The 24,130-nt window shown below is 40.6% G+C and overlaps 1 protein-coding gene and 2 pseudogenes across 1 annotated transcript; 2 read left to right on the top strand and 1 right to left on the bottom strand.

Moving 5' to 3' along the window:
* Positions 1 to 257: 257 nt before the first annotated feature.
* Positions 258 to 8,118, bottom strand: LOC149813629 (21 kDa protein-like). Its single transcript, XM_089991164.1, has 3 exons — positions 8,049 to 8,118; positions 7,458 to 7,537; positions 258 to 692 (listed from the first exon to the last, which is right to left on the bottom strand). Exons 1-3 carry the CDS (start codon positions 8,116 to 8,118, stop codon positions 258 to 260), a joined length of 585 nt encoding a protein of 194 aa, XP_089847290.1.
* Positions 8,119 to 10,918: 2,800 nt separating this feature from the next.
* Positions 10,919 to 20,734, top strand: LOC149813628 (protein IQ-DOMAIN 3-like; annotated as a pseudogene).
* A 2,255-nt stretch (positions 20,735 to 22,989) lies between these two features.
* LOC149813627 (21 kDa protein pseudogene) lies at positions 22,990 to 23,601 on the top strand (annotated as a pseudogene).
* Positions 23,602 to 24,130: the final 529 nt, after the last annotated feature.

The following is a 24,130-nucleotide window of genomic DNA, read 5'->3' as shown; positions in this document are numbered from 1 at the left end:
ACTGTGGTAGATACAGCAACCGCAGTTATTTTATACTTTTTAACACTGCCCTTTTTGAGCCAATTGCCGTTGGTGGCATGACCAACACCATGCACCCGAGGGACAATTATGGTCCATTTCAGGCAGGTCTCAACATGGTTGAGACAGTGTGGTTGTAACATAGTAAAGCAGTAACAGGATAACAACACAACAGAACCAATAATTACAGAAAGAGCATCAAAGGCACCAAACTCACTCTTTCTCTTTTCTCTCTCCCTCTAATAGACCTGGCCATGTGTGATTCTAGCAGCAAAAGTGTTGAAGAGTGCCAAGGAATTGCTAGTCAACCTCTCAAGCTTCCTCATCATCCTCGTAACAGCAAACTGAAGTCTTCCCCTAATGGCGTCGAAGCCATCGATGCAGGTGTCCTGGTCGGTTAACGCCGCGCTCACCCAAGTCTGTATGTTGCTGATCTGAAACTTCAAATTGCTCCTGCCAAGGCGCCTGAATTCCCTCAGAGATTCCTCAATCTCATAAATAGAGTCCTCAACATTATCTATACAGTCTCTAATGGCCCCTGCTTCTCTTGCACTTATAGTCGACAACGGCATCCGGGAGATCGTCGCCAGTGTCCGGTTGACATGAAATAGGCTTACAGCCAGAGAAGTATGGGCTAGCCTCAATGAGCTCCTGTTGATCTTGCTAGCAAAAACCTGCAGGGAGTTGAAGCAGAGCCTGGGATACAGGGTAACAGTGCAAGAGGCTTTGATGAAATCTGTACTGTTCTGAGCATGGTTGAACATGGTAGCCCCATAGGCCAACACAAGATTTGTAGTAGTGAAGATGGTGATGGAGAATATGACTGCAGATCTGGAGAAAGATAGGAAATTCATTCTGTTTCTTCTTTTTCTCCTTTCACTGGAAGAAAGGAGAGGGTTTTATATTGTGACGAGGTACTTAGGGCTGGAATTTTCTAGCTTCTAGGTTGTCACTAGCAAAACTTGGCTAATATTTGTTTGAATCAATTGGTCGACCGACTGGACCTGCTTACATAGGACAGGGCTCATTAGTCATTTTCTTCATTTACTCCGCAGTGGGGTGGGTTGGTGGTATGTTGGGGGGTAACAAAACCTACTATTATGCTTCATTTTTTAGCGTTACGTGCGAAGAAACTACACTCGGGATCAGAGACCTGGTCATGTTTTTTTTAATTCGGAGAAACCGCCCCAGGCGGAGAGACCTAGCTGTGTTGGCTCATCCTGCCGTACTTATGGTTGCTGTCGACGTCGGTGTAAAACTCTGAGGGATTACCCCTCGAGAGTCGCCAAACTTCGACTCATACAGGAGGTGACGACGCCCATGAGATTTGAACCTAGACTGCCCGTCAAATAGTCTAGACCCCATCCCACTACTTCAAACCCCTTGGGTCTTAGACCTGGTCATGTTGGTCTTAGCTTGCTATACTTACGGTCGTTAATGTCTCGAAGGTGCAAGACTCCATGGTTGTTGCCCTCATTGACCACTAAGGAGCCTCCTAGGAGCTTTGCCTTGCAGAAGGGGGTGCCAACACGGGGATTCGAATTCGAGGTAGGGAGACCAGTCTATCCATGAGCTGGGACCATGTGGGTAACCCTTATTGGTTCATTTGCTACTAGTCCTACTTTGTCGCTATTGAAGCCAACTGCAAAGTCATACTTGGCTCATACAAATTAACCCAACTCAGTGCCTTGCCTAGTCTTGTCTTGACTCATGACTTGGTCCAGGTTCAGGAGATACAAAATATTCTCCTTTGACTCGGTTGGCATTGATTAATGCTTGGTTCGATCTGACCATGAAACAGTTCGAGAGTGACTTGAGGCATAACTAGGCTAGCTTAGACCTTGACTCAGCCTAGACAGCTTTTGCTTCAAGTCTTCATATGTTTGAATTAGGACCAGCCCTGTGGTTGTTGCATGATTTTGTGGTGGGGGTGGGGTGGGGGGGGGTCCTCTCGATGATGTTGCTGGCCAACTAGCTTTTACTTGAAGCAATAGAAAGGTAGGCATTAAAAAGATTTGGCTTCATCCTTATGTTTGGTTAGGGGAGTGTGTCGGTGGTGCTATTGTTCAACCACATGGGCCCAACGTGGGACTACCTCCACTCATACTGACAAAAACTAGACTAATTTCTCTTTTTTTGCCGGGAAAATATCCCTATAATCAGATGTTGCTGCTATATTACTTTGTATCTAAACCAGTCCACTGAGAGGGCGTTTGATTGCATAGACAGCACTGTCTGTGGGTCGCTGATGTCCATGCCTAACGCAAACATCGGATGCACGGAACACCTGCAACATGGCATCCTGTGTATCCAACCGGTAGGGATGGCAGTGGACCACCCTGTCTCTAAAATTTGACCTTCATCCTCGGTCCACCCCCATGGCGGGGGAGACTTTGGACATCCACCCCTGCCCCGTCTCAAAATATTAATCCCCGTCCTCACCCCTACCCCGCCTCGTCCCCCATCCCCACCCGGTCCCATCCCCATTTTCTTGAAAAGAATCCAGGTTGTAATTATGTTTGGTTGGTTTCTTCCCAGATTTCTAATAAACTAGACGATGTATCAAGCCATTCAAGTATAGAATTTGGAAAATGCATCTTCTAACTAAAGATCCCAGCGAAGCCGTTTCATTGTGGTATCTGTTTGATATTGCTCCGTTTGTTGATCTTTCATAATAATGATGCAAGCTTAAACCGATTCTACATGAGAAACACCATTTTCAAGGTTTGATAGTCTATCTTCTAAAAGTGTTCATTTTTGACACTTAGTCTTGTCAGCTCAAACATGATTTTCAGAAGATGTTGATTTCAAGTATTAAGATGGCCAGAAAAATTAAAAATTTCATAATGTTGAAGAAATGTTAGATAATCTAATAAAACTAATTCAGAAGAGAAAGTTAACATGTGATAACGAGGAAAACAATTCTGTAAATAGGTTATACAAAATGAAAGGATCACACAAGCTGGAAAGTTTGAAGAGCTTTTGCAGCACAACATAGGATTTGAACTGTTAGTATAGTAGGTGCTCACAACCAAGCTCTTGAAATAATTTTGACTATAGAAAGTTCAAGCAGACTGATACAAAAGAAAAGCATGATAGAAACTGGAGAAGAAAATCCTGAACCAAAGCTCGGATCAAGGGCTGATCTTCAAAATGAGAGCACTGCTTCTTGATTTCGATCGTGGCCTTCTCTGCAAACGAATCAACCTGATCCTCATTTAAAAGAGCAAAAGAGATTATCAACTTATGATCTATTTTCCCCATTCAAACAAAGCAAAAAAAACCATTTACCTTATCTCTCTCATCTGGACGGCGACTGCTCCGATGGATAAAACATAGGGTTAGGGTTAATAAGAGGAGTATTTATGAAAGTGGGTATTTTGTAATTGTATTTTTGATTTAGGGTATTTTAGTAATATAGGGCAGGGCGGGGCAAAGTGTCGGTCCATCCCCGCACGGGGATGAATTTTAACCTTCATCCCCGGCTCCATCCCGGGTCTAAATGGGGCAAGGCGAGGCGGGGCTGCGCTTTCCCCCATCCACTGCCATCCCTACCAACCGGATACCTTTTAGGTGTCCCAGGACTCCCCCTAGACAAGTGGTGTCTGGAACACCTGGGACAAAATCCCCCCTCCCCCCCCCCCCTGCCGCTGCAAAAAAGAAGAAGAAGAGGGGAACACCTGAAACAAAAACTTGACTGGTTCAAGACGACTCTGAGACAGGCAATCAAACACGCTCTATAACTAACACATACACAAGCATGTGTGTGTACAATTTCCTTTTATTTGGCGAAAAAAAAAAAGTATGTGTATGTGCACGCGCGGGTGGCACACATGCTAAAATGTGCATAATTTGGTAATTTTACAAAACATATCTTTCTCTTATTATTTTTACTTTTTGTTTTGATCGTTAATGTTTTACCTTTATAAGCTGTGAAAGTCGGTTTTATGCCATGCCCTTAATTGTAGGATTAGGTATTTCCATGTTTTAAATGAACGTGCTTGCTTAACACTGTATTTAATAGAGCTTTTTGGAATTGAAATGCAAATGACCAATTACCATTTAACCAGAGTACTCAGCCCTTCCAGATCTGATTAGCTGGACGGATTGGATCTGGTTTTGGTTTTTCGCATCCAAGTTTGATTACCAACGTATTGTGCATTTAGCAAACTGGATACATTCCATCTACCCCAATCCGGCATGTTTATATCTTACCCATGCAGCATGTCTATAGGCAAGTACAATATAATACATGAGCTACTTGGAGCATTTATTGGAACAAGGTATTCCCAACTCATCTCTCTCTGTGTAAGCCAAGATGCTGCTGCAGGTCATATTGTGGCCAAGAGTAACTTTTTTCAATAATAGGCCTGTAAGATAGATGAGGGTGGCCACACCTCTTTGTGTGGCCAAGAGTATCTTTTTTCAATAATAGGCCTGTAAGATAGACGAGGGTGGCCACAAGGGCTCTGCACACCTGGCTAGGTGGATACCCTTTGGATTTTTCAAGTTGAAGGACGTCAGGCCTAAGCTAATTAAGTAGGAAATTGTCCTCAGTGGGGCAGCGGGTACACTCATGGAATTTTACACTACAGACATTGACTCAGGTTCATGGCCAATGTTGACACCTCTTGGCCTGAAAAAATGACATCCTAACCATGACAGTGGTTCTTCACACTTAAAAAAAACAGGAAAAAGAAAAGGGATAGATGAGGGAGCAAATTATATAATCATATGGCCAAGCATGTAAGTAACTTTGGCAGGTTAATAGACTTCTAAATGTTTTGTTTGCAGTCTTTTTTCTCTTTTTTATGATGGAACCCTCACAGAGAACCAGGTCACCTTAATGGGCCTGCCTCCTTGCTATGTAAAAACTCCTGGTTGAGGACACAACCACCCAGCCTTGCATGCCAGTCTTCCTACCGCTATGAGTCTTCATAGTCACTTATGATAATTTGCCTAAACTTAAATTTCATACATCACGCAACTAAGTACAGTGGTAGGTGCCAGGTTCAGAAGTAAAACAGTATAAAGCATCAGATTTCAACTGGAAGCATAGATAGGTTAAAACCAGTGGTACTATATTGCAGGGTCCTTAAATTGTCCACTAGCTCAACCTCAATTATTCCTACTTATACCAGAGAACTCCAAATAGTGATGATTCCTTCCCCATCCCTCCAATAAAGATATGAGGTGCTGTTTGGATGTTCTTGGATTGGCAGTTAGATATGGTTATCCTCAGGGAGAAATGTCTAAGCCAGGGGTGAGAAATTCTGTGAGCCGTTTTGTATCAAATTTGCAATGGTTAACATTGCGAACTTAGATTGATTGATCTACATTCATGGCGTGTTTGCGTGCCTGAGAAAGTTGGGCCCCACCATGATAAATGCAAAGCATAGCCTTATTCTGTGACACAAAAATTGAGACCAGTAGGGCCTCTTTCTAATAAAGGGTGAAACAAACATGTTGGATGAGAAAGATGTGGTGGGACCTGCACAATAAATGAAAAAAAGCATTTTTTCATATCAGAATGGGTTTATACATCTCCTCATGGGCAAGCACTTTCCATCCAAAATGACCCTTCCATAGGAAACAGGCTTCCCTTGTGGTGGGAGTATAACAAACGCCCCCTTAGAACCTGTTTGTTTTGTTTCTGTGGAAAAGAAGACCCTTTCACGGGAAAGGGCACAAGCTTCTAACTAAAATCTCCCACCAGTTAAGCTTTACATGAAATCCTTTCATACGAGGGAGGTGCGATGGTATTTTCCCATAAAATGAGAGAGGTGGGAAACACAGGCTTGCACAGGACAACATGGCTCCCTTTAACTATCTGGTTGGGTGTTAGTTTCACCCATAGTGTGAAACACGTGCTAGCGTGGCACTTTCTCACAAAAACTTTTGAAACAAAGTCCCTTAAGGATAGTTTGTTCCATTCCCACCAATAAGAAAAGACTCCATGAGAAAGGCAGCCCATGACGAGAAGGCCATCCCATGTGTGAAAAAATGCATATGTAAATTAGGGGTGTCAACCCATCTGGTTTAGTTCGGACTCAAGTAGAACCAAACTTGGACCAATGTGCCTTAGCACTAGGGGTGTCAACAGGTCGAGTTTGGTTTAAACCCAGGTGGAACTAGACTTAGACCAAATTTTTGGGTATGGTATTGGGTCCGAACCTGGGTCTAATCTGGTCTACTATAAGAGAAACTATATATACCCATGCCCAATAAGAACTCCATGAACCAAACCTGAACCACAACAACAACAACTACGCCTTCATCCCAAAATAATTGGGGTCGGCGATATGAACCAAATAAGAAAATCATTCTGGGTCTTCCACATGAATCCTTCTCCTCCAATCATTTCTATCCAAAGTCATGTCGTCGATGAGGTTCAAAGCATTCATATCCTTTCCTATCATTTCTATCCAAGTCTTCTTAGGCCTACCCCGACCTCTTTTAACAAATATATTTTCCAATTTCTCCATCCTTCTAACTGGAGCATCATTAGGCCTTCGTCGAATATGTTCAAACCACCGTAAACGATTCTCTCTCATCTTATTTTCAATAGGTGCAACACCTACCTTCTTACGTATCTCCTCGTTTCGAATCTTTTCTTTTATTGTATTTTCACACATCTATCGAAGCATACGCATCTCAGCTACACTCATTTTTTGAATATGATGTCTCTTGGCAGCCCAACATTCTGTACCATATAGTAAAGCGGGCCTAATAGTCATCCTATAAAACTTTCCCTTCAACCGCAATGGCATTCTACGATCGCACAATACTCCAGTTGCACTTTTCTATTTCATCCACCCAACCTTTATCCTATGATTTACATCTCCATCAATTTCTCCATACTTTTGAATGATAGATCCCAAATATTTGAAACAATCATCCACCGGTATTTCTTGCTTACCAAGCTTCACTACACTCCCATCACTACTTCTTACTAAACCGACATTCCATATATTTTGTCTTACTCTTACTCAACTTAAAACCTCTTGCTTCCAATGTTTGTCTCCATAATTCTAACTTAGCATTAACCCCAGCTCTAGACTCATCAATCAAAACAATATCATCAGCAAACAACATACACCACGGCACATTTTCTGGAATTGATCTCGTAAGCTCATTTATCACTATAGCAAATAGGAAAGGGCTTAATGAACCAAACCCGGACCATACCCGGTAAAATAATATTTTTTTATTATTTTTACATTGAAAAATTGCAGGTCTTAATTGAAACTCAGGTTGGGCCTGGTATAAAATTTCACAAATTATACCCGAGTCTATGTATTAATTGAACTTTCAGGTCTAGACCCGGGTCTTAATCGGGTCTTCTTATCTGTCACCATACCCGAACCCTATAAGGTTTGGTCGGCCCGACCCGTTAACACCCCTACTTAGCATGTTGCTTCCATCTTATACTCTCTCACCCTCCATTCCCCTATGCTTTTCACAAACTCTTCCCGCTTCACCTTCTCCTCCTCCCCAAAGCTCACTTCTCCATTACTCCCTGCAAGTTCATGTAACTCAACAAGTTGAAGTTCTCATTCATGAAGATTCTTGAACTTGGCCTCTGTACATAAGCGAGCTTGGATAAAACAAACTCGGGATCCACCATTGACTTATTAGGTCCAACAAACTCGGGATCCAAAACCACCACAACTCTAATTTAAAAGAGTTCTTTGTTACCCCTTCGGATTCGGACCATGAGAACCAAATCAATACATGTTCCGAGACCGTGATCGGATCAGCATAGGCTCTCATGTCATGATATTGATGAAACATAAAGGATGAAATTAGGAACCTATCAAGCTTGTGTAGCACTAATGATGTTTTCTTTTTGGACTACGTGAATTTGGCTCCTTGCATGGGCAATTCCGATAGACTCCCATAATCTTAAAAATGAGGTAAAATTCTGCATGTTCCTTGAGTATAGCTGAGATGTACGTATTGGAGTCTTCAATTCATAAAATTATGTTGAAATCACCATCGACACACCAGTTGTTCGATATATTACCAACCCTTATATTGGGCTGTGCTGCTTGAGCTCACTCTAACTTGCCCAGATCGATCCAGATCGGCCTGATCCATATCCGAATGGTTGGGCGGAATGGACTATACCTGCAGGTTCACATTGTCCAAAAAATCACACCGGGTAAGGGAAAGTACCTGGTTCAGATCCTGCATCACAGGGTCGCTGGCGCGCGTGATCATGGTCCAGACAACCTTGGACGATGAAAACTTAATAGACACCTATGAGATCCATAGGATCATTGAGAGGATCCCGGTCCAGAATGAATTGAATATCTGAGTTTGAGTTGGAGCCCCATCAAGGTGAGAATTAAAAAAAGAAAAAAACTCGCCAAAAAAAATGCGTGAAATGATTAAGAAGATAGACTGGTTGCTGAACCGAGCCCGGGATATTGATGCCACATGTCAGCAGGTCAATAGCCAGGCTTGGGTTGTACTGATCGAACCAAATCCTCACCTTGAGGCCATCCATAAAAGGCCAGGAAGTTATTGGCCTCTTGAAAAGGCGTGAATCATGGGCCCCAAAAAATTGATCCTTTTTTCTTTTTTTGATAGGCAAGCTGGGTATAACGCTTGTGGTGTTTGAACTCAAGACTCCTCGGTTACGATAGTGCGACCTAAACATCAAGCCATCTCACTCAACGGCATCGTCGTTACTGCAGTAATTCAGGAAATTGAAAGTTCTGCTTTTGCTTTTGCTTTTGTTTTTGTTTGGTTGCTTGGTGAAACCCAAGATGCATGTCCAGAATGGACCTGTTGTACATCAATGTCTCATTCCAAAAATAAAGTGGGGGCCAAACCCCATTAACAAGTAGAACAATTACCATAGTAGCTATTTTGAACACAACCTATATACAGATTCTTTATTGCTATAATAACCAAAATATTGCTTGAACAACTCCATAAAATCTTTGATGCTTATCAACCTTTGTCATGCATCTTGAGTCATGCAAAAGCAGGCATTGTCAACAAAATGGCTACTTTGGCTATCGAAGGGACACATTTATTAATGCATAATTAATGCAGCATGACATGACTCTTTTGTTCATGCATATGATTTCTTTGCTAACACGACTCTTTCTTTAATCAGAAACACTTACATGGTTACCCTTCACTCCATGAAGGATTTGATATGGGTGATTCAGATTGCTAATAGACATCAATTGTTACGTGTTGAAATTTGCAAGGTTAGCATTAATAGGTGTTATAGTGATTAGTCGTTTCATTTTGTCATGGTAGTAATGAACAGGAAAATAATTAAAAAGAAAAAACTGATACCAGTTTCAATCAGGTTGGGCCACCAATTCGGCCATTTGTTCAGTAAAATGGGATAATCTAGGAAATTGCCTTGGAATACAATGCACTCTTTACAATCCTATGTTTTTAGGATGTGGGTGCATGTCAGCTGTGGGGCCCAAAATAACATGAAGGGCAGATCAGGTTCAGCAGCACACTAAAGTTTTCAATGTGATTGCACCTGAAGAGGGAGAGGGAGGGGCCGGGGTGGTGTTAGTGGGAGGGCATTCCTTGGCCTTGATTTAGTTAGACAATGTAAACAAAGATCGTCAAATATTCAATATGATTGGACAAGATCTATATTTTCGTTCAAGCAATGAATTCTACCTAACACCCCCAAGGAATTTGCTTTAGGGATCTTCTGGATTCTAAGGTTTCTGCAATCTGTGGAGCAGAAGTAAGTTTCTACCTTGGTTAAAATGAGGTCATAAATGGGCTGGATCCAATATAACGTATATTTATGTCCAAGTCCTACCAAGATTTGTTGGACCAGGCCATATCCTATGCCATCTTGTTCTGCCTCTTTTTTTTTAGCTATATAATCAGAAAGAAACTGCCGATTTTCTTGTTACTGGCAGATACTATCATTGATCAGATCTTGCTTACAGATGACCTACACGTAAAACCCTACTAGACACTCCATCATCAAGTGGAGCCCCTATCTTTGGCCTTGCAATAAGGGTCACACCCCAAGAGTATTGAACTTGTGACGTAGGAGCCAACAGCACGAGGCCCTCATTGAGCAATCATGGTCCAGCTCTTTTTGTGTCTCACACTATGACAACCTTAGGGCCTATGCTAGGCGTCTAGATCATATACCAACCATTCGGGAGGAAAATTGTGTGGATAGAACCCCTCACCCTTAGGGTCTATGCTAGGCGTCAGCTGATGAAAGAGGACACACCCGCAAAATTCGAACCTTGTGACTGTCTCAGCCCATGCTACCCCGCTAAGTCAAACACTTGGAGCTATGTCAGTGAAAATGATTGGCTAAACAAGTCCATGGGAGCATGTTTTTTTTTTTACTTGAAGAAATCACCTCAAGATCATAGACCTAGCCGTGCTGGCTCTCTCTGCCACACTTACTGTGGCTATCCTGGCAGCATATATGATTTTTTAGGTGGTGAAAATTTAAAGCATATTCTAATAGCGGTGAGGTATCTTATAACGGCGAGGTTGTTTTCACAGTGAGATATCTTATAACGGAAAACCAAAGATCTCGTTGTTATAGGCTACCTATAGCAGTGTTGTGAGAGGCGTACAACGCCTCAGAGGAGAAGCGCACACTCAAGGTACTGAGGCGTTTGAGTCTTGAAGCTCACGCTTCACAAGGGTGAAGCGCACGCCTCACAAGGGTGAAGCGCACGCCTCACGTTGAGGCGTGCTTCGCTTCTCAGGCGTACGCGTCATGTTACTCTTTTACCATTTTGTGCCAAAGTTCATGTTGTTTATGAGAATGAGTCTTCGTGATTTGGACCAAGTTATTGTCTTGTGAAACAGAAATTTCTGATTTGTTTGTTGTTTGTTCTGTTTATGAAGATATAACCAAGGCATGATATAAAACATGCTGAAGAAGGGTAACTGGTTTGTTGCTGTTAAGAAGGCATTTATCCCTGAATCAAAAGAGAAGAAACAAGGGGTCTCTCTCTCTCTCCCTCTCTTTCTTATAATGAAGAATCGAATTCTTAAGTTGATCTTTTGTTGTATCAGAAAGTTGGCAAATCAAAGCACAACTGGATCTTTCGAAAATCAAAACATTCCAACTCTTCTCCGCTGGAAGAAACCATCACAGTACTGACCGAAGATGCAAAGCATGCTGAAACTGTCACAGTACTCACCGAAGATGCAAAGTCTTCTGAAACAGTCAGAGTACCAACTGAAGAAGCAAAGTTTTCTGAAACCATCACGGTACCGATCGAAGAGACGAAGTTCGCTGAAACCGGCACTGTGCCAATTGAAGAAGCAAAGTTTGCTGAAGTAGAGGATGAACAGAGCAAACATGCGTATTTTGTTGCCATTGTGACTGCAGTTGCAACTGAGGTTGTTGTTGCTGCTGCTCAGGCTGTTGCAAACATGCAGTTACAACAACAACCCTTCCTCGACGCTCTGGTAAATCCAAGGAAGAGGTGGCAGCAATCAAGATTCAAACGGCTTTCTGTGGGTACCTGGTTTGTGAGCTTTCCTTTTCCCAAAGATTATGGAATGCCTCTTTCTGGAATAATCAATTCATTGTATTTGAAAATATCTGAGATTTAGATTTGTATTTTTGCCTATTTTTCTAGAGTTGCTTCATTCTTGTTGTGGGGTTTGTGAAATTATTTGGAGTGTCATGACTTTCTGTTGACAATTATGGCAAGTTGATGCTAGTTTCAAGTTCTCAAGTAGATATGTTTTTTAAAAGTCAAATAAATCAATTGATGCATGCAGCATCTCATTCAGTGTTTGGAGAAGTTTAACACTTTAGTTATATTTTGAAGTTTCACGTATGTAAAAGTGTGTAGCTGTTGTTCTCCATCTATTTTGTATGTGCTCATGCATAAATGTTTACCCACAGAGTGAGTTGATATTGTCTCATGGCTATTGAGAACGAATCAAATCAGATGGTTCTATTTCTCAATCTTTCTGACTTGCTCCTATGGAACCAAGGTTCAAAAAATTGAGAAAGTAAGTCATTCAAAACCACTGATGAAGGATTTCTAAAAAATTTAAGGATTAGTAATCATTTTTAGATGATAATCTCATGGCTACCTCTTGTTATCTTGCACTATGATTATCAACATTATACATAATATGTAGGGATTGTAACATTGCTGGGGAAGCAAAATTAAGACAAGGAGAGCTCTGCAAGCTTTGAGAGGACTTCTAAGGTTGAAAGCCTTGATCGAGGGAAACTCTGTTAAGCGTCAAGCAACAACCACACTCTGATGCTTGTAGACATTGGCAAGAGTTCAATCCCAGATCCGTTCCAAAAGGATCAAAATGTCAGAAGAGAACCAATCTCTCCATCGCCAATTGCTACTAAAATGAGAAAAGGAGCTCGAGAATATGAGAGCATCTGTAAGTTGCTTGTTTTTGGATTTCTTCTAGATTTTTGCACTCTAGTGATTTTTTTTCCACTTCTTTTATGAAGCAAATGAAATAGGTGATTCAATATAATTAAATGTGTGCATTTAATGTATTGGTATGCGCTTTATTAGCTTAGGAAGTATCATGTGAACCCAAGAGTTGGCTCTCCTGAATCTGATTGTAAAAAGAACATTATGGGCTTTTACATTTTGATTTTCTTTCTGTCTAGCACAAGGAACTTGAGTAGCAATTATGTTGTTTAGTTTGAGCTAGAAATTGCATTTTAGGAAAATGATTTGAATAGGTTCCTCATTTTGGAGGAAGGTTTATGGTACTTGGTCAAGCATTGCTATATCCTTTTGTTATTGCAAGATCCTTTACTAGTCTTGGCCTTTTCCCAATAAATTACATTCAGGATGTCTCATATCATCATGTTACATGTGTCACGATTCTTCTGCTAAGATGTTCCAATGGGAGTAGCATAAATTATTTTTTATTTTCTTACTGATGCAATACAAATGATAGATGGGAGAAGATTGGGATGACAGTTTACAGTCAAAGGAGCAAATAGAGAGCAACTTAATTAACAAACAAGAAGCTGCTATTAGAAGGGAGCGGGCATTGGCATATGCTTTTTCTCATCAGGTACTGATGGTGCTTATTCTTTCACGTGCTTCAGTCATTAGACCTTGTTGATAGCAATGCATACTTGCAGCAACAATGGAGGAATTCAACTAGATCAGCAAACCCGATGTTTGTGGAGCCGAATGATCCACATTGGGGATGGAATTAGTTGGAGGGTTGGATGGCTGCAAGGCCATGGAGAACCATAGTGTCACAGAGAGATCATTCTGATACAACATCATCTGTGGGAACTGCTACTCGCAGTGCTGGAGAGATCACCAAATCTTATGCTCGACGTGAGATCTATGGTGAGAGGCCATCACCTGTGGCTGTGAAAACAGTCCGACCTATCATCAGAGTATCTTCGTCCACACCACCATCAAAGCCTTCATCAGTAACTGGAAAGACAAAGTTAACAAGTCCCCACATGTATTCCAGCTATGTATTTCTAGAACAGGTCGATTTGGAGATGGCCCCACATGTATTCAATATGATTTTATGATTGTAGATATAACTTGTTTTATCTTGCACTGTGAGTCTAACTTAATTGTACATGGGCATGCATATAAGAAAATGAATAATACAAGTTAATTATAGGAAAGTAGTATTTATTTTATTGTCATTTATTAGTAGTTATCATTTAAAATTTTTATTATTTTATTAATATTATATATTTTATTATTTTGATCATGAAGCTTACGCTTCAACGCCTCGAGGCTTACGCCTCGCTTCATAACAGGCTCAACGTCTCGCTTCGCCTCATCGTATTTAACAACCTTGACCTATAGGTTATAACATTATTGTCTCACCGTTATAGCCTATAACGGCGAGCATTAACTCATCATTGTAGGCTACAACAAGAAGAATTAACTCATCATTATAGGCTAGATATAACGATGAGACATGGATTTCGCCTATAACAATGAGACAGAAATGTCGTCGTTATAAGATATAAACTTGTAAATTAAAAAATTAAAATCAGTTAAAAATTTTATTTTTACATTCAAACACATACATTTCAAACATATTAAAATTAAGAATTGAAACATACATTCAACACAAATTAAACAAAAACTTCAAATACACTTCAAAAAACATACACTTCAACAATACAAACCCCTTACATCCTCTCCAAGCATGCAACAAACCCACTACATCCTCTCAAACATTCACTTCAAACATACATCCTCAAACATTCATCATGCTTCAAACTATTGGCATACACTTCAAGCATGAAATAAACAAAAACTTTAAATATAATTAAAAAATAAACATGCACTTCAAAAATACAAACTCCCTGTGTCATCTTCAAGTCGGCAACAAACACACTTTAAATACAAACCCACTACATCTTTTTAATTAACTCATAAACCAACACACAAAACACTTTGAAATGCAACAAATCTTGGCATACTTTGCCAATAGGTGCCCTTCAAACAATAGGCCACGGGCCACCTACAAGGCGGAACTTGGTGCAAAGGGACGCTCAAAGTTGCAAAAAACTCATTTATTTATAGAGTAATAAATAATGATTGTAAATCCACTAAATAAGATCTATAGGTTCTGATCAAGAAAAAAACACTCAAAGTTTGAAAATTTGAAGCTTCTATTAGGTGGGAGTAGGTGCTCCCCGGAGCACCTTATCATTATTAATATTTTGTATAAATAATGTTTGCATTCAAAGTCACTTTTACAGTTCCTCCGTTGCATTCCGATATTTGCTAACAGCGTGTATGGGAGGAACAAACCACTTCTATTTTTCTCCCATTGAATGGTTTATATCTTTCTAGCCTACCCCACTTATGGTGGGGACTGGTTGAGTTTCTTTGCAAGAAGCATGGCCTCTAAAGGGCTTGACTTGAACTCACTCCTTTATAAATGAGTCAAGTGGAAGCCTGAAAATAGGCACAGTTGAAATCTCGGTGAGTTTACTAAGAGCTAACTATGTCTAATAATATTATATCAGTAAGAATATGTATTTAATATACATATATATATATATATATTATGACATTTAAAAATATTTCTTATATTATAATGACTTATTAAACATTAACATAAGACATCTAAAATTTCTTTTAGTGCTTTCAATTAATATTTATATTTCGATTCTTATTTTGCCAGTGTTACCCATTTGTAAGGATAGGCCGTTTTCTAGTCCACCTTAAAACCACAAAAGTTAAAACCCACCTGAAATATATGTCATTAGAGAAATCTTAAAAAACTTATAAAAATTCAGATGTGGACTGGGCTGGTTCTCCTAAATGATTGATGATCTACTTCCGGCTACTGCACCCTCGTTCGAGGGAAGATTGTTACTTGAAAGAGTCGGAAGTAAGATGTGGCAAGATCTAGTGCAGAAGCAGAGTATAGCTATACTCTGTTGCTTACACGAATGCCCTTCATTGCTCCTTTATAAATAGTATAAATATAAGTGAACACACGACATGAGGGTAAGTTGGAGTATCCCTGTGAGATAGCTGTGAACCTAAGTAAATCAAACAACCCATGTCAATGAACAAGCCCACATTTCATGCACAAACATGGCCCTAACTAAATTTCAATATCATTATTCTACACCTTTGGGACTTATTTTGCATCCATTCATGGATCAATGTCACAAATCTTGTTATCAGTATTTCAGTGAGGGAATTGCTAATTTTGGCAACTACAAGCTATAGAAAATGTAAAAAGATAAATGAAAAATAAAAATATATAAAAAGTGATTTTGTCAGGTAAATTATCACTGAAATTTTTAAAAATGGGTGCTACTTTAGAATATACCAATATTTTGTGGAGTATATATAGGGTGTCAAAAATGTTGCAATATTTTCAAAATATGAGTTAAACTCTCAGCAGTAAATTGTAACATATTTAAAAATGCCACAATTTATCAGGATATCGACAGTTTTTTTGTCATTTTACATTTTTGATAATTTTATAGATTTTCTTAATTTTTATATTTGAGAAACAAAATTTTGAAATTTATTGTGAAATTTTCCGTCAGAGAGAAAAAAAACCACTACCAAGGCCTCCGTAAATCTAAATGGAAGAATGCGCAGTATATAGAGTGCATACTTTCTTATTAGTTAGGTCCAGTACTCATCCCCCAAAGTTATCTCTATTGTCATACCCTTCGTTGGGATTTAATTGATGTAAGTTGTTTTCATCAAATCAGACCTTACAGCTGTGATCTACATCATTGATTTCGTGAATAGCAAGATTTGTATAACTGGAATCCGACTTGTGTGCAGGTTTTTTTGGCGATTCATAAAATCAATGGTTGAAAAAACATGAAAATTTGTGCTTTAAAAATTCATAGTTTTTTCGTTGAACGTATGGAGTCAGATTTGACCAAACCAATTTGCATTAACAAGATTTCAAAGACGTATGATGATAGGAGATGACATAGGGGATGAACAGAACAGAATGGTTTAAGCTAGTTAATACAAATGGGTTTCACTCATCCCAATCTTCACACCCCTCCTCCGAATTTCAATGATGCACGATGCATGTTGTTTTGAGATCAAATCGGACTCCACAAACGTGATCTGCATCATTCATCTAGGGATGGCAGTGTACCAGAGGGAAACGGGGCCTCGTCCCACCCTGCCTTACCCGGTTTGGACTGGGGATGAAGGACATGAAACAGGAATGAAGATTAAAATCAAAACCCATGCAGGGATAGACTTAGGTGTTCTCCTGTCCCGTCCTCGATCCCTGTTAGTAAAATAATTAAAATACCCTTTACTGGTTTGACCTTCTTCTTTAAGGATGACAGTGGATCAGAGAAAAACATAGCCCCGCCCTGCCTCACCCCGTTTGGACCGGGGATGGAGGACATGAAACCGGGATGGAGGTGGGCTGAAGGTTAAAATCAAGACCCATGCAGGGATGAAGGCGGGGATGGAGGGCAAAATTTTGAGATGGGGCAGGGGTGGAGACCTTGTCCCCCCCCCCCCCCCCCCCCGCATCCGTCCCGATCCACTACCATCACTACATTCATCTAGTGAAAATCAGCATTTAAATAGCTGAAATCTGACTTGTGAAAAATATTTTTTGGTGATTAAAAAATCAAGAGTTGACAAAACACATAATTTTGCGATTTAAAAAGCATATTTTTCATTGAAAAAATACTATTCAAAGGACTATTCTTAATATATAGGGTGAGATTTAATCAAAACCTGTATCATACCATTTAAGAGGGGTATGAAGATGAGGGATGACATAGGGGATGAGTGGAACCTAACTAGAGTTATATCCTTTCCTGTGCAGGCGTGCATCCTTGTGTCTCTTGAAAGAATCCCAAATTATAGCACACAGTTATTTGGTAAGTTATACAAGTTTGCTTTTTCAATTGGGTTTTTCCCATAATCATTCCTTAGTATACCAAAAGAAATATTGACAACTCAACTTGGTTCACCTTTCCAAGGAGCCTCCATTTTAATAGGCAACTAACTGCAAAGCTGTTATATTGATTCGTAGACTCGAGGACCCAGGATTCGGTTTCGATTGGAAGGTTTTTTTTTTTAATAAAAAATGGGACACAAGGACATAGATTTCTTTTAAAATTTAATAAAAAAAATAATTTTCTTAATATTTTAATACTAAAATGACCTTTTTATCAAAATAAAAGTAATGTAATAAAATATTATTTAAACATATTAAAAATACATTATGACCCACATTGTGAAAAGAACAGAAGAACTTACTTCTTGACATCGAGAAGCGAGTGGAAAACGAATGACACTTTTACCATGTCTTAATTGACCAACTCATGATTCGGTTCACTTTGGACAGAATACGACTTGGCCTAGCTTTCTTTGACACAGCCCAAGATGGGCACAGCTTTTCTTTTTATTTATAACCCAAAGAAACTGCACCCAGTACAAAGACCAGGTCGCGCTGGCTCAGCCTGCCATACCTACAGTCGTCGTGCTGGAGACATAAAACTTCAAGGGAAGGACTCTAGACCCCGAAGCTTATGCTGGGCGTAAGCTTGTGCAGAAGGAAGACACTCATGGCAATCGAACCTTGACTGCCCGTCTAGCCGCCAAGGCCCCACCTCACTGCGCCCATCTCACTTGGGGCATCTGAGAAAGGCACTACTTGACTGTCATGACTTAGTCGCAAGTTTTTAGTAGCTAGACCTAAAACTTGCATGTACGTGGTAAAGTATGGTAAGAAATGTTCTCAGTCTGGTTAATTACCAAGGCAACTCATTTGTACAAATTTACCAAGGGAGCCTTTTTGGTAAATATAAAGCTGGATTCAGTAAAGCAAAGAGTAAATGAGCCTTAACTTGAAGCAACAGAGTGAAGATTGTGGCCATCTTAGTTTCATATGCTTTATGCTGTACTAAGGAAGGTCTAAGAGAGATGGAAAGTAGAAACCATGGCCCACAGATGCAGCCTTCACATCACATGCTTTCCTGTTTTAATCACGGCAACTCAATGCCGCACACATGCAATGTAATAGCCCAGAACACACATTTTCTGCAATTATATATGTCAATTCAATATAACAAATAATCAAAGTTTAGGGACTAATTTATAAGAGGGCTTACCAAGAGTACAACATGGGCCACGGATCACAGTTAGGGGTGGCAATCGGGTCGCGGGTTGGCGGATCGTGTCGGTGGGTTGGCGGATCAGCATACCTTAGTTTCATATGCTTTATGCTGTACTAAGGAAGGTCTAAGAGAGATGGAAAGTAGAAACCATGGCCCACAGATGCAGCCTTCACATCACATGCTTTCCTGTTTTAATCACGGCAACTCAATGCCGCACACATGCAATGTAATAGCCCAGAACACACATTTTCTGCAATTATATATGTCAATTCAATATAACAAATAATCAAAGTTTAGGGACTAATTTATAAGAGGGCTTACCAAGAGTACAACATGGGCCACGGATCACAGTTAGGGGTGGCAATCGGGTCGCGGGTTGGCGGATCGTGTCGGTGGGTTGGCGGATCAGCATACCTCAACATGAACCCGACCCGTTTATTAAACGGGTAACCCGACACGACACGGTTAACCCGTTTAATAAACAGGTCGGGTAAACATGTTGGCGGGTTAGCGGGCGGGTTGGCGGGTCAGGTTCGGGTAAACGGGTTGACCCGACCCGCCTAACCCGTTTATTAAACGGGTTGGCATACCCCTAACACGAACCTGACCCGTTTAATAAACGGGCTAGGCGGGTCGACCCGTTTACGACACGAACCCGTTTAAGCCAAACCCGAACACGGCTAAAAAGCGGGTTGGCGGGTCATGTCAAAAATTGCCACCCCTAATCACAGTCAAATCCACATAAACTACAAATGCCACACTCCACTAATAAACAAACACTACAAGAAAATTGTTAATTAGCGACAGAAATTTGCGACGAATTTTTTTCGTCACAAATTTGTGACAGATTAGCTAGAAAAAACTTTCTTCATGAATTCGTCTCTAATTAGTGACGAATTAGTGATGAAAAACTTTTATCGCTAAACAATAGCTACTTAGCGACGAATTAGCGACACCAATTTTTTTGTCGCTAATTCTCAATACAAGAAGAAACATTTTAGCGACGGAAAAATTTCCTCGCTAAATCCGTCGCTAATTTTCGATTTAAACCGAACACGAAATTTTTCATCTCCCCGTTCAAAATTTAAACCAACCTCACTCGATTTAAACCGACTTCTTCGAAGGACGGCGACGTCGGTGAGCGCGCTGGTTCACGAAGGACGGCGACGCCAGAGAGCATGCATGCGGGTTCACGGAGGACGGCGACGCCAGAGAGCATGCCGGTTCACGGAAGATAGCGATGCCGAAGAGCATGCATGCCGGTTCATGGAGGACGGCGACGCCGAAGAGCATGCATGCCGGTTCACGGAGGACGGTGACGCCGGAGAGCATGCCAGTTCACGGAGGACGGCGACGCCGGTTCACGGAGGACGACGATGAGGCATAGCGATCGTTGGAGGACACCGATGCTGGAGAGCACGCCGGTTCACAGAGGACGGCGACGCCGAAAAGCACCAGTTCATGGAGGACGGTACAAGTCCGGCGACGAGGCAGAGTTGTCGTTCTGTGCAATACCTGTTGGGTGCGGTACAAGTCCGGCTTATTGCTTTCGGAATACCACCTGACAGGGATCACTTTTTTTAATTTTGTTTTTAAAATTTAACGATGGATTAGCGACAGGTAATGTTCATCGCTAATCTATCACAAATTAGCGACGAAAGTAACGACAGATAAGTTTTTCCGCTAATTAACGATAAAAAATTCGCGATGGGCGCTATCCATCGCTAAGTCATCGTTAATCCATCGCTAAACAGTTTAGCGACGACTTAGTGATGGATACGATTTTCTTGTAGTGAAAAGAAAAGGCTCCATCAAGCAGTCAATGTAAATAATGAAGGGACAGATGGGAAGGCTATTCATCTATGGGCCCATGGTTGTGTGATCCACACCAAATAAGACCGCCCCCTGATGCAACAACATAGAGGATAACACCCATTTTGCTAAAATCAACTTTTGCTGTTGCATCAAATAATCACAATGAACTTTTTGCTTGTTTAACCAGTTTGGCTGAAAAGAACCCTTCCATATAGGCAGCAACTATGGGACATCAGTCAAGCCTTGCCCAAGGCTGGTAAACCAACCGAGCTGCTCATGGCTGGGCTCGACACGGCTGCATGAAGCTCATTCAGGCTCGCCAAGTGAGCTCAGGAAACTTGTGTAGCATAAGCGAGCTGAGCATGAACAGAAGGTACTCTAAATGGATCAGATGCAGCCAATACCATACTCAGATTAATCCAGATGTTGGCTAAACGGATTTGAATTCAGATGGTGACAAGCTAATTAATACCAGATCAGGATTTAAATTTGGCTATTTCTCGGATTAGGTAGCAAAAAATAAAAACCATATCCACATCAGATTATAATCGAATATTCTTCTGGCTTACCAAATGTAACTAAACGGAATAGAATGAAATCCCAAAGAGGGAATCGTGCAATAAAAAAGTAGGATGAGAGGTGGGAAAAATTTTCAACAGCACAAGGTTCCCACACATTATTCTTGGCTTTAATGACGTTGGTCTGTCAGTTATTGCATAAATGCATATAGTACTATGATTTGGAGCATAGATGAACGCAGAGCACACTGCAATCTTTGTCCTTGAAAATTATTAAAAATGTTTGACCGTTTAATGCCTTATGATTCTTGAAATTTCTTACGATCCTGTCAATGTAAATCATAATCACAACACTTTCTCAGGTCAGTAAAACATGAGAAAAGTACCAAAGTGGTTGTTTTAGCCTTGAATCTTGTGAGAGTTGGTCATAAGACTGACCAACAATCACAGCTTCTATAGCTTCTACTTTTTCAGCTGTGATTATTGATCCCCACCTGCAACCAAAACAAACATTAACGACAAACTACTTGCCACTGCAAACTCTATCAGAGCTAAGGGAGTTTTTTTTTTTTTTTACTTGGAGAAACCGCTCCAGCCTCCAGGTGCAGAGACCTAGCCATGCTGGTCATATTTGGGTGTTTTATTATTAATCACTTCATATGGTGTCTTTCCTGTTAGATAAACGGCGGTGGGAATGCATTGTTCCCAAAACTTATGGGTAAATTGGATTGAAAGTGGATTGCCCGAGCCACTTAATAAGTTTCTATGCTTCTGCTCAACTTGTTTTGTTGTGAGGTCATGACATAACTGTGTTGGTGATTGATGCCCATTTTCGTAAGATACAATTACATATCATTAGAGAAAATTTTAGTGCAATTGTTTGATCTAAGATTTAAGACATTGGTACAGAATTGATTTTCAATCATATTAATAAAACTTTTACGATTAGCATATGTTTCAAACATGCATCTCATGAGATACTCACTGTCTATATTCCATCGTCTGGTAGCATATCTAACTTCGCCTTGCAGTGTGGGATGTGTATCACCTGACCACCAGGGAGTAGCGCTGGTAAATGAACTGAACAGCTTGTGACTCGGTTCAGTTTGGCTTGTCACAAACAAGTTCCTGGTTGGTTTGTATAGCTGAGGAGCCGAGCCACCAGCAGCTCGAGCCCAAACATAGGTTGCTCGGCTTGGGTGAGCTTGTGTGTGTGTATATATATATATATATATATATATATATATATATATATATATATATATATATATATATATATGATGCATGGAAATCATACATATAAAATATTAACTATTAAGTTTAAAATATAAAAAATATATTTTAAGTGTAATCCATGTATTAAAAAACATGAATTTTTTTTACATGAGCCAGCTTGCGTTCGACTCGTCTCACTCAGGGACAAGCTGAGCATGAACTTAGATCGGCTAAACACGAATACGAGCCGAAGCCATGAGCTTAATTGGTCTACTGGTAAACGAAGTCAAGCTCAACAAGCTCTGGATGAAATCATGGTTTTCCCACCATTGTAGTCACAGCCAATGAGAACCTGGTTTTACCTTGGCCTGGACCAAAAAATGAAAAAGATGTGGTCAGTGTCAAGGATGAAAAGGGGTTCACATTAATTGTGTCCTTTCAAAGATGAAACATGTACATCAATCAATGTCATCAATGCGTCGTGGTAAGTAAAACCATGTATTCAATTTAGTAATGGCTCTATCACACCCTCCGAGAGACAGATAACCATGTCAGTCTTATCATACATTCCTGAACCTCTTTAAAAATTGGAAAGCAACCACTAAGAGAACTGGGCCATACTCTTTTATTCATTTGTAAAAGCATTGCATCATGCTCAAGGAATAGCTTTCGTGTCAATTCTTATATGGATGAACATAGCCTGGTTGGCAGATGCGGTTCCCATAGCTGCTTACTTTATATCCTCACTTATCCATAAACCACGCCAACTTGATACCTTCATTCCTCATAAACAAAGTTCTTCAAGAAAACCACATCACAGAGAATATGGCTTCCTTCTGCACACCGACACTCTTCTTCACCCTCATGTTAGCCTCACTTGTTTGCACTACTAGTGCTACAAACAGAAAACTCTTCCAAGTTAGCACAAACTTCATTCTGAGCTCATGCCGGTCGACCCGCTACCCAGATGTGTGCTACAACTCGCTTGAGACCTATGCTAGCACTGTTCAGAATAGCCCCAGGCAGTTGGCTCACTCTGCGCTGTCGGTGAGCCTGGACCGAGCCCTGTTGACATCGACCGTGATGTCCAAACTGAAAGTTGAGAACAGGGGAACAATGACTCACAGAGAGATTGGTGCCATGAGAGACTGCATCGAGAATGTGGGTGAGTCCATATATTTGATGAAACAGTCGCTCAAGGAGATGGCAGAGCTCGACCCAAGAAACTGGGGGGTGCAGATGAGCGACCTGCAGACTTGGGTAAGTGCTGCGCTGACCGATGAGGACACGTGTATGGATGGATTTGCTAATCACACCATGGATGGCTCACTCAAAGAGCACATCAGGTCGAGCATTGAAGGGGTGGCTCAATTGACTAGTAATGCCTTGGACTTCATCAACCAGCTAGCCAACACTAGGGAGAGAAGTCTACCATGACCATAGATTTAATTAGCACCTTGTTAGTGATGTATTAGTCTCTCTCTCTCTCTCTCTCTCTCTCTCTCTCTCTCTCTCTCTCTCTCTCTCTCTCTCTCTCTGTATCTATATATATAGATAGATAAAGAGAGAGATGCACATAATATGATACATAGAATACGAACTTTGTTGAATGAATTGTATGAATTATCTCAAATTCTATGTATTGTTTCTCAATACTGTTATACCCATCGTTCTATCATTCTATGACACGAACCATGGTTACACAGATATAACGAGATAAAGGAATATAGAAGCTGCTTTAGGAGGTAAGGATATCCATCATCGCCAATCACGCCCTTGTGTAGTTTTGGCATCATGGAGCTCGGATTCTCTCTTATGAGAAGGAAAACCTAGAGTGTCATTTTGGACTTGTTTGGGAACCGGGATGAGAATTCTTGTTAATGAAGTTTTTCAAAAAAGAAAAAGGAATTGTTGTTCCCCGAATTAAATTCCATTGATCAAATACAAAAAGCAAACGACCGTGCAG

Source organism: Nuphar pumila, chromosome 16, assembly GCF_984573655.1.
Source record: "Nuphar pumila chromosome 16, dmNupPumi1.hap1.1, whole genome shotgun sequence".
Lineage (NCBI taxonomy): Eukaryota > Viridiplantae > Streptophyta > Magnoliopsida > Nymphaeales > Nymphaeaceae > Nuphar > Nuphar pumila.
Note: the sequence above shows the minus strand (reverse complement) of the source record. Positions and strands in the feature narration are given on the sequence as shown.